At 44.6% G+C, this 12,030-nt stretch overlaps 1 protein-coding gene across 1 annotated transcript in view; it reads left to right on the plus strand.

Annotated features, from left to right (window-relative positions):
* Nucleotides 1-12,030, plus strand: part of LOC117730698 (metabotropic glutamate receptor 7) — a 172,987-nt gene that overhangs the window by 65,779 nt on the left and 95,178 nt on the right. The window contains exons 3-4 of the mRNA XM_034532561.1: nt 8,820-8,955; nt 9,518-9,672. Coding sequence (XP_034388452.1) covers nt 8,820-8,955; nt 9,518-9,672 — 291 coding nt within the window. The remainder of the gene's footprint in view (nt 1-8,819; nt 8,956-9,517; nt 9,673-12,030) is intronic.

Below are 12,030 nucleotides of genomic sequence, written 5' to 3' on the forward strand. Positions count from 1 at the left end.
GTTCTGGTGCCCCCTGTGGACTAAAGTGGTAGTGTTGGTTCTGGTGCCCCCTGTGGACTAAAGTGGTAGTGTTGGTTCTGATGCCCCCTGTGGACTAAAGTGGTAGTGTTGGTTCTGGTGCCCCTGTGGACTAAAGTGGTAGTGTTGGTTCTGGTGCCCCCTGTGGACTAAAGTGGTAGTGTTGGTTCTGATGCCCCCTGTGGACTAAAGTGGTAGGATTGGTTCTGGTGCCCCCTGTGGACTAAAGTGGTAGTGTTGGTTCTGATGCCCCCTGTGGACTAAAGTGGTAGTGTTGGTTCTGGCGCCCCCTGTGGACTAAAGTGGTAGGATTGGTTCTGGTGCCCCCTGTGGACTAAAGTGGTAGTGTTGGTTCTGATGCCCCCTGTGGACTAAAGTGGTAGTGTTGGTTCTGGTGCCCCCTGTGGACTAAAGTAGTAGGATTGGTTCTGGTGCCCCCTGTGGACTAAAGTGGTAGTGTTGGTTCTGGTACCCCCTGTGGACTAAAGTGGTAGTGTTGGTTCTGGCGCCCCCTGTGGACAAAAGTGGTAGTGTTGGTTCTGGTGCCCCCTGTGGACTAAAGTGGTAGTGTTGGTTCTGGTGCCCCCTGTGGACTAAAGTGGTAGTGTTGGTTCTGGCGCCCCCTGTGGACTAAAGTGGTAGTGTTGGTTCTGGTGCCCCCTGTGGACTAAAGTGGTAGTGTTGGTTCTGGTGCCCCCTGTGGACTAAAGTGGTAGTGTTGGTTCTGGTACCCCCTGTGGACTAAAGTGGTAGTGTTGGTTCTGGTGCCCCCTGTGGACTAAATTGTTAGTGTTGGTTCTGGTGCCCCCTGTGGACTAAAGTGGTAGTGTTGGTTCTGGTGCCCCCTGTGGACTAAAGTGGTAGTGTTGGTTCTGGTGCCCCCTGTGGACTAAAGTGGTAGTGTTGGTTCTGGTACCCCCTGTGGACTAAAGTGGTAGTGTTGGTTCTGGCGCCCCCTGTGGACTAAAGTGGTAGTGTTGGTTCTGGTGCCCCCTGTGGACTAAAGTGGTAGTGTTGGTTCTGGTGCCCTCTGTGGACTAAAGTGGTAGTGTTGGTTCTGGCGCCCCCTGTGGACTAAAGTGGTAGTGTTGGTTCTGGTGCCCCCTGTGGACTAAAGTGGTAGTGTTGGTTCTGGTGCCCCCTGTGGACTAAAGTGGTAGTGTTGGTTCTGGTGCCCCCTGTGGACTAAAGTGGTAGTGTTGGTTCTGGCGCCCCCTGTTGACTAAAGTGGTAGTGTTGGTTCTGGTGCCCCCTGTGGACTAAAGTGGTAGTGTTGGTTCTGGTGCCCCCTGTGGACTAAAGTGGTAGTGTTGGTTCTGGTGCCCCCTGTGGACTAAAGTGGTAGTGTTGGTTCTGGTGCACCCTGTGGACTAAAGTGTTTCATAACCAGTTAAAAGTTCCTATGACATCACAGCTTTGTAATATATATTTAAGAAATATTTCTTAATATTTAGTTTATCCTTGGCATAAAGTCATTTAAATACATTTACAAAATAAACTGAATTTAAAAGTCTCTTTCTCAATATATTACCATGGTGTCATACGTGTCAGAATTGCACCCTGTGAGGGATAAACTACATCATGTCCCAGCAGACATAAGATCTACAGTGCACCTTCATACAGCAGCTGATGGACAACCAACATGTGATGGGCGGGGCTTGTCTGATATAGACCCAGTTTGAATGGACACGACAGCACCGCATACCACGATGGATTCTTCATGCTTGAGAGAAGAGATTCCAGGCGGATCAGTAGCTCTGTGTGTGCAGGTCTCCGGCAGACATCATGACATAATCCATATGGACAGGTCAATCTCACCGGTGCTCAGTGGGTCGGCCGGCTGCCGCTAACGTCACGACTCTGTTTCCTAACAGAAGCCTGGTGGGGGCAGCATGTGCAGTCGGGATGTATTCAGATATAAAGAAACAGGAACTTCATCTGAATTTGTTTTTCTGCTGTTTTCCATCAGATTTATTGTTTGCTGCAGGATGTTTTTTAATTTGACGTACACAAGACGATCTGATGCTTCACACATGATCGGACCAGGCGCGAACAGCCGGATCTGAAGAGTGAAGCCGCTAAAGTAGCATTCTTTTTAATAGCCAGCAGGGGGCGACTCCTCTTATAACATAGTTAGTCTGATTCCATACTTCTCACTTTTTGTTTTGCCTAACTAAGATTAGGCGTCCAAATTGCCTCAAAAGTGTCACAAACCAGTGGGCGGCGTCCTGGTGCCGGCGTCCACTTCCTGTACACAGTGTCTGGACAAGACAACATCACAGAGGCTGAGAAGGGACTGTATGAACAATGCATGGAACTAGGGCAAGGGCGATAACGCATCAGCGGTTATTAGCCTTAGATATGATTTGGGTTAGTTCTGTTTATTATACACACCACCCATTCAATGCAAGAAGACGACGACGCTGACCCCCTGTGGCCGGAGTAGTTACGACGGCAGCAAGTGACGCAGTCTAAAGAATGGGACTCTGCTTGTGGATGATGGCTGGAGCAAACAAACACAGGACTTTTACCACATGTTGTCCCATGACAAACCATATGTTCATAATTTTACTAATTTTATCATTTCCGTAATTTGCAAACCGGGATATTTTCCAAAACCTAACCAAGTAGTTTTGTTTTCAATAGCTTCTGTATTTATTTAGACTTCAGACCATTGGTATTTTCATCTCAGTAAATAAAGCAGCAGTAACAGATGCTTTTTGAACCAAGCGTTGACGTGTCATCTTTAAAGTGAACCATTGAGCAAACAGTTGCTTATTTATGAATCCAGCAGCATTACGATTCACTCGGAGTGTTCAACAAGCCCCGACCCTCTGGAGTGCCGTTCGGATGGAAGAGAACATCTGGAGTGCTCCTCGAGCCCTGTTTTCTAAAAGCACATTTCACAAATAAGTTTCAAATGAGTCATTTTGCTGCCTTTATTTAATGAAAAATAGTTTCTTAGAGGGGATTTTTGTTGTTGGTTTTTAGTGAATTTACAACATGGACCAAGTGTTTCAAACTGATTCAAACTGGGAACGTGATCCAGGACAAAGTCCATTGTAATTAAGAGTTCAGATGTATGGGAGACCGAGTTGGATCCATACTGTATATGATCCATTTATAAAGGCAATCTATGCTTGTTTCACACTTCAGCTGCCAGGACTGGAGAATAAACTCCACTCATCGAGACTTTTATGCAAAATCACTTCTGTGGCGTAAAAAAGAAGCACCTTGCAAAAAAGAAAAAGCAAATGGCCTCCTTCGGCACCGTCTGCCAGTTGGTCTCACAAGACTAATCAAGCGAAGATAGAAACGTTTGCTTTCCTAAGTGCACTGTTCTCTGATGTCACCTTCTTGACTTCAACCCCGTTCAGCCCGACGCGTGGAGCGCTTCCAGCTGGGCGGCGTAGCGGAGGCTTTTTCCTCTTTGGATCTGTTCCTGACGCGGAGCCGGAAAGTCCCTTCCAGTAAGAAAAGATAAAGATACGTTCGGAAAAAGGCTTTATTATTAATCCCCATGAGGGCAATCCAGGTGTTGATGTGTCCAGATGAATAGAAACAATTAGTAGTTACAAGTCTATACAATAGAAATAAGAAAGAAGTCACACTCAAACCATATTTAAATAGAGCAACACTGTCCAAACCTCATTTATCTAAATATATCTGTCTGTCTCTGTCTTTCACTGGTTACCATGCGTTTGCCTATACAATTTGATCAAAATTATGCGATTGTCTTACAATTGCAATATTGGTGTCAATTGTTGACAAGCAGCCAATCAAAAGCAAAAAAACGACGTTAAACATCTTTTCGTTATTTGGTCGTATGTTTATGTTTCCTGGTGTGGTTCGCCATTTTTTTTCCAGACTGGGAGTTTTCAGTGTTTTCAAGATGCTAACCAAGATGGCGGTGGCCCATAATGTCAAACTCAAGACTTCAAAACGTCAGTTCACGGACAAATGAGTGACGTCAGGTTGACTTCATCCACTACTTATATCTGATATAAATAATGGCCTCAAGGGATGTCACTTGAGTCGACCTCAGTTTTAAAAGTACAGAGATCTGGAGAAGTGATCCTCTTGTAACCACAACCTACCACACCACTATCAGTGGTCAAGTTGCATTGTGGGTAACGAAGGCGCAGTAGAATGTGTGGCATCAAAAAGACGACGTCTCTCGGTTTTGATTCTTTTTTTTAAACTTTGCTTCGTGAGTCTGAGTGCAATGCTAGATCTTATTATTCCTTTAATTTGTACCATTATCAAATATTTCATAATGATGATGATTACACAAAGACACAATTACCAATATATATTTTTGTAATACTGTCATCCTATGAAGATTTTCATAGGCCACTACGACAACCTTCATCGTGAAGGTAATGCAGAAAGATGGAGATTCATAAAGATTCAGTATCAATAGGAGGATTACCATGCTTCTGACCACTGCTCAACCAACGCCAAATGTTTTATTCATTGGCAGAATAAAAGATGGATACCTTTTTTCTGTACACATATTTGATCTAGCACACTTCAGCTTTTCAATTAAATTTGAGCTGAAGAGTCCCAGCGATATAATATTGGAGGTATTACCAGATGGAGAGAATATCCTCTCCTCTTTGTCCTTGGCCTGCATGCAGACAGAATGAATGGTTTGGAAAAGAAAAGAATGAGCCACTGGATTCTGACATTTAATCCTTTTTTGTTTCATAAAAGACCGGATGTTCTACTTTCAATATCCGAAACCTCTGAAATGATTCATCTGTTAGAGAATGAGACACCTCTCGGCCTCACTCTGCTTTAAGGTGACTTTCAGGCTCTTTGTTTAACCCGTCGCGCCCACAACTGGACTGTGTTCCACTCTCATTGCGTCATATATACAGAAGATAATGTGTAAACATCTGCTGTACACACTCAGTTAGAGATCAGCTGGTCAGCAAAGTGGAGCTAAAGAGACAGATATGTCCCCTCCAGAGCTGGTGGTTGACCAGAAAGAAAGAATATTGGATGCAAAGACTTCTAAATAATTTCACGAGCAGCCCAAAACATTATTCATTGCAGGTTTAATTCTTAAAATATAAGTCAGTAAGTATCTACGTGTGTCAAGCACACATGCAGCTTAAAAGCACAAATGAAACAACCATGACGGTGTTCCTATCCTCTTTATTTATTATTTCTGATTGTAATGTCTATCATGCATGTTGCTGTGAATCTACTCGACTGAGTCTGCAGCCTCCTGCATCGTGTGGGAGGAGAGCACATCCATATATCTATACATATATCTATATCGATCAGCCGGTAATGATGACAAGTATCCATTATGTTCTGAGCACCATCAACAGGCAGTGGAGAACCTACTTAAGGAGGGTTGTCTATCAACTTAGTGTCACTTCACTGCAGCTACACAAGGTTGTAAATGTCTTCACTGGATAAGAGCCGAGGAACAAGGTTTGGTATCTGATCAGATGATAAAAACCTGAGGTTCAATAACGTCATATTGTACACACATCGGCAGCTGTTAACAATGGAAGATAAATATTCAATGTCCATCTGCTCTGACGTGGCGCTCTGTCGTGGCGCTCTGTCGTGGCGCTCTGACGTGGCGCTCCGTCGTGGCGCTCCGTCGTGGCGCTCCGTCGTGGCGCTCCGTCGTGGCGCTCCGACGTGGCGCTCCGACGTGGCGCTCCGTCGTGGCGCTCCGACGTGGCGCTCCGTCGTGGCGCTCCGTCGTGGCGCTCCGACGTGGCGCTCCGTCGTGGCGCTCCGTCGTGGCGCTCCGACGTGGCGCTCCGACGTGGCGCTCCGACGTGGCGCTCCGTCGTGGCGCTCCGACGTGGCGCTCCGACGTGGCGCTCCGTCGTGGCGCTCCGTCGTGGCGCTCCGTCGTGGCGCTCCGTCGTGGCGCTCCGACGTGGCGCTCCGACGTGGCGCTCCGTCGTGGCGCTCCGTCGTGGCGCTCCGACGTGGCGCTCCGTCGTGGCGCTCCGTCGTGGCGCTCCGTCGTGGCGCTCCGACGTGGCGCTCCGACGTGGCGCTCCGACGTGGCGCTCCGTCGTGGCGCTCCGTCGTGGCGCTCCGTCGTGGCGCTCCGTCGTGGCGCTCCGTCGTGGCGCTCCGACGTGGCGCTCTGACGTGTATGCTTAACGTAAGCTACGAAGAGAAACAGAATTCCATTACATTTGTTTTGCATTATTATTGTTGACGTCATACAGTAATATCTGAGCCTCTAATCGCCTGCTGGTGGTGTATTTGTGGACAGTATGTGATGAGATATGACGGGTCGTCCATCTGCAGAGTCTCTTTCTATCTGTATCCTGTTTCTGTCCGTATCGATTGCCAGATTCATAAAAGTCTGTTTTAGGAGGAGAAGCTCAGAGTCTCTCTGAGAGAAAGCAGAACACAGACAAAGAAGTTCCTCATTAGACGATGCGGTTTATACTCTTTCCAATTACCAGTGCAATGCACAGAGGATTTATTATGGGGAACTACCGTGAGAGAAGGAAGGAAATGAATAAATTTATTAAGTGAAAGAAAGAAAACAGGATAAGTGAGGAAACAAAAGCAGAGGGACGTGAAAGAAAGGAAGGAAGAACATCCAAAAGAAAGAAAAGGGACACAAGAAAACACAGAATAACGAGACACTTTCTAACTGAAAGAAGCAAAGAGAAGGTCAAGAGGAAAGAAAGAGAACTATGAAAGAAAGACTGAAGAAAGACAGAATCTACTTCAATGAAGTAAAAAAATGAGAAAGAGAGAGAAAGCAAGAAAAGGACAGAAAGTAAAAACACAATGTACTTGATGGAAGAAGAGAGAAGGAAGAATAGAACAGAGGAATGCAGAAGGAAGGACTTTGAAAGACAAACGGTGCTTTTTGTGGGTAATAAAACGATGGACTCCCCGTGAACATTGTATTAACCTCCGAGCACCGGAATGGAGTTCCCAGTCGGTGGTTCATTGCAACCTGCTGGCACATGTTCATTATTGACAGAAGAAGGGAACGGTGGAGTGGAGGTGAAGAGGTCGCTGAGATAAACATTTCTCTGCGCATCGAGACCTGAAGATGGTGTGGTGACGTCGCTCCTGCAGCAGTTGGGATGATATCCTGCTGGAAGAAGTCAAAATGAACTTTCAATTCAGTTTATTTTGTTCAGCCCAATATCACAAATCACAAACTCCCCTCAGAGGGCTTTACAATCTGTACACATACGACATCCCTGACCTTTGACCTCACATCGAATCAGGAAAAACTCCCCAAAAATAACCTTTGACAGGGAAAAAAGGGAAGAACCCTTCAGGAGAGCAACAGAGGAGGATCCCTCTCCCCGGATGGACAGATGAATAGATGTCATGTGACCAGATGAACAGAGTTACATAAACACATTACATGAATAAGACAATGTATGAATGGAACTCCAATCCATGAAACAGAAGGAGGTAGAGAGGAGGGGGGGCGGGGCATCAGCAGGGCCAATGGGAGGCCGGCTCACCAGCATCAGACACCTCCAGGTCCAATGGACCCTATGAGACGTGAAGTCACAACGACTCCGGGGAGGAAGCAGAGTTAATAAGGTGCAATGGAGAGAACTTTGGTCTGGTTTGGGTTCAAATACCTCGGGAGGTGACGTAACTTTGAGTTTTCTCCTTTGACCTCTTCACACGGGGCTCGAGCAGCCGTCTCCCGGCTGAGAGACTGTGACCATTTGTTTTTCCACTTCCTCTTTCATGATTACGTGACGTTTGTGATCCTCTGACTTTTCTTATATTCTTATATATATTTATTATATTTTTGTATGTGTGGCTTTGAGTGAAATATCTCTATTATTTAATTATTTACATATCATAGCATATGATGTCAGAAAGGATCAATTCATCATTCTGATCAAAAAAGGATGTAAAATAAGATAATATTTATTATTTATAATGATTGTGTGCCCAACTGAGTGCTGGAAAACAAGAGTAAAAAAATCTACAACATAAAAAGCTGCACATTTTATTTCCGTGACATTTATTGAAACCAGCGACGTCGCAGCCGTTTCACACTTTCCAGACGTCTGTGTGCAGAAACATCGGCGGCTCCATGAAATGTCAAACGTCTCTCGTTCCTCTGATGTCGTCCTTTGGGTTCTTCGATCACAGTCACTTTTTCTTCAACCTTTGGGAGGAACTCTTGGAAGAACCGTCTAAGGATGTTTCCTCAACGTTAAATTCATTGACAGGTAGAATCTATAAATACCACGACTTGTGTCAAAACCACACTCTTGGAAATGAGGGCGCTAACTAGAACCTTGACTCCAATAGGAGAACCTTGTTGTGGTTCCTGATGGACCCTTTAATGTAGGTCCACCTGGAAACCTCTCAGAGGGTTATATTAACAACTATGCATAAAGGGTTTTACCTAGAACCATCCGTGAAAGGTTCCACACTGAACACCCAATGAGAGGTTCAACTGAGAACCCTTCTATGGTGCAAACCCTCTGTGGAGATTATAACCCACACAGGGAGCTCTACCAGAAAACTCATCTATATTCCAAGGATTTCATCTAGAACCCACTTGGGTGGGGGGGAAGTATCTTTAACAATCCTTGAATTACTCTTTCTTCCAAAAAGGGTGATTTGGATGAAAAGGGTTATCAATGAAACCCTTAGTCTGACCAAGAACCCTTAAAAGCCCTTTCTGTGTTGTGGGGAAGCAAACGGTTCTGATTCTGCAGGATCTTATTTCATCAGGAAATACAGACGTCCATAAAGCGAGGCGGTCCGTACTTCACTGTGTCTCCTCTGTCTGTATTGTGTCTTCTCAGGTGGAATCTGCATCGCTCAGTCCCTGAAGATCCCTCACGACCACAAACCCTCCGACTTTGACAAGATCATCCGTCAGCTGCTGGACACTCGGTACGCCAGGGCGGTCATCCTGTTCGCCTCTGACGAGGACATACGGTAAATAAAGAATACTCAACAGTTAAGGTTGATTTAATGCATTGCACTGTTTACTTTCACAGCACAAAGTACATCTGCCTAGAAATGTCCATTCAACTTTGACCATTTATCCTAAATATCTGTTTTACATTGTTTTGTTTGCTGCACTGCCGTTGCCATTAACTTTACTCACACAGTTAGAGGAACTACTCAATACAATTGTTTGTTTTGACGCAGTGTTAATGCTATTTGTTTATATTAATGTTTGGTTCTTTACCCACACTAAAATATGTGTTATATCTGTTGTACAGATTGTTAAGTTTGTGATCCGTGATATTGGGCTGTATGAATACAATTGAACTGAACTGGCATAATCTCCTCTAGAGCTCTCAAAACGTTCATATTGCTATTTGTTATTGATTGTTAACAATATGTGAATCCTTTGCATATCATTTTGTGCTGCTAACGATGCAGTTATGACAAAACCTCAACACAACCCCCTTGGTACCCTAAGTTAACCTCCAGTTCAGTTCCATTATGAACACCTGCATGTGTCTCAGTGATGGTCTGTGTTTGGATCCAGGGGTGTCCTGAACGCCAGTAAGCGGGCGGACCAGATCGGTCACTTCCTGTGGATCGGCTCGGACAGCTGGGGGGCCAAGAACAGTCCCATCCACCAGCTGGAGGACGCTGCAGTGGGAGCCGTCACCATCCTGCCGAAGAGAGCCACCATTAGCGGTAAGTCCCTCGAGAAATCTTTTACATCTCCTTATTGCTCATCCTTTCCTGACTTGGTTCTGGGTTGCTTGCACACATCAAGTTGTCATCTCTGTGGCTGACTGACTCTTCACATTTCATGGTTTCCTGTGACAAAACTGCACGGGATTCATTTGATGAGGATCATATTTTATCATCGTTAGATGCTCCGTCACGGCTTTTCTGAAAAATGTACCCCTCCCTCCTCCTTGTGCATCAGACAGTATTTGCCTTTGGGGAACATGCAATATGTATTTTTAAACGTTGTCTTTCTCTCTGAGAGTTCATTGTTCAGATTGACGCCACCTTCATGTCTCTGCTGTACTTTTGAAACTGCAGGCGGTTAGCTTAGCTTAGCATAAAGACTGTAAACAGACTGTAAACAGGGGGAAATGGCTAGCCTTGCTGTCCAAATGTCATAAAAATACTTCTCCTAGCTCCTCAGCTCACGGACTAACATGGTATCTCTTGTTTGTTTAAGTTGGACACAAGCTTAAGTTTAAGAAAGACTATTTGCTGTTTTGCAGGGATGACGACGTTATGCTAAGCTAAGCTACAACAACACTCAAACCCATAGAATCTCTGTATAAGAGAGCACTCAAAGTCTTTGACAAGAAACCGCGAACCCATCATCACTGCCACATCCTGAACAAACATAAAGGTTTTTAAGTTTTAACAACCTTATCAGCCTTAAAGAAGCCAGCATCATTTACAAAGCCCTAAATGGTCTGGCACCTCCTCCGCTGAACGAGTCCATCAAACAGAGACCTGTCTGTGGCCCAGCGGCTAGAGTCACCAGAGCCTCCAGAGAGGCGACTGTCATCCCACAGAGGCGCACCACCTTTGGTTCTGTCTGGAACACCTTACCATCCTCTGTTGGGGAGTGCCCAACCTTCAGCACTTTTAAAAAGCACATGAAGGGATGGCTGCTGTCCACCCAAACTTGTGCACATAGATAGTTTAACCTGGGTTAGCAGTATTAGTACTGTTATGGATATGTGATGTATTAATGTTATATAAATGAATGAAACCGTAAATGTGTAAATTAATTAATGACCTTATGTGCAATTTCTCTGTGTGCAATATGATTAATGTGAAATGTCTTCCTTACACTGTGATTTCTTTTCTCTTGTTTCTTTTTTATATATATATGGGCTTCTTTTTTGTATCCATTGTTAACTTCTTATTACTGTTATTACTATTACTGTTGTGTATTGGCAGCATTCCTCTAGGACACTCAGCCTGTACATTCTGTAATTGGGTGCATTTACATTTTAATTTAAAGTGTTCATTAATGTACATTGTCCCTCTCGAACAAATAAAAACTTGAAGCTAACCAGCAGCCGACTATTGCATCATAATTATCATACAAACACAGTATGGTATCAATCTGAATACGCTCTCAATCAAGTGGAAAAGCATTTTTAGAGTTTAAGAGTAGTCCGTTCAGGTGCCAGGGACGAGTGAAGAGAGAACGCCGTCACTCTGTTTGAGTCTCGCTGACGTGAGATCAGAGGGAACATGTGTGGTAGTCACGGCAACGACAGAACAACGACCGCTGACGGGGACAGAGAACCGCGTTCGTTGTGCCACTTCTGTTAAAATGAAGACTTAAATAACACGCGAATCCTTTGTACTCTTGATACACAGAGACTGCAGTGCATTAATGGGAGGCAGCCCATTGGTAGCCGATTCCTTTCAATGTTTGTATTGTTGTTGATATCATAGTTTTACGGTAAGTTGTATCTTTGGATCAGTCCAGTCGTTGTTGGTTTTTTTTCTGCAGACAATTCATTGTGATGGATTTCCTGCCTGCAGCCAAAAACATTTAAGAGAGATTATCGTCCTAAACCAATGAGTTTATTCAGGGTTTGGCTCAAAAAGAGCAATTAATTTCTATTCACAATGTGTTCCATTATTTACACCCACCAAGACCTGCTCAGTGATCAGCCCTTGTTTCTTTAATCTGTGTGGTTATGAGTTGGCTAGCTGTTTCCAACCCATATTTATGCTAAGCTAAGACAACCAGCTGCTAACGAAGCTTCATATTCAGCATACAGACATGAGAGTGAAATCAATGTGAACATCTGACTCTTAGAGAGAACAAAACATCTTTTCCGAAAATTAAATCTCCCTCGATAACACGTGAACTTTGCCAAAGTGCAATACTCATTTTTACTTAGTGGACCTTGATCGCATCATAATGTACCTCAATGCAACCTCCGTTAACTACAGATGTTAGCTCAGTAAATTAGCCTGTTCTGCCCACTGGCTGCTAACAGCTAACAGCTAGCGTTAACTAGCTCTCCTACCGATTTCAGGCAGATGTGTTGTTCACAA

The sequence above is a fragment of the Cyclopterus lumpus genome, chromosome 5, assembly GCF_009769545.1.
Source record: "Cyclopterus lumpus isolate fCycLum1 chromosome 5, fCycLum1.pri, whole genome shotgun sequence".
NCBI classification, from domain to species: domain Eukaryota; kingdom Metazoa; phylum Chordata; class Actinopteri; order Perciformes; family Cyclopteridae; genus Cyclopterus; species Cyclopterus lumpus.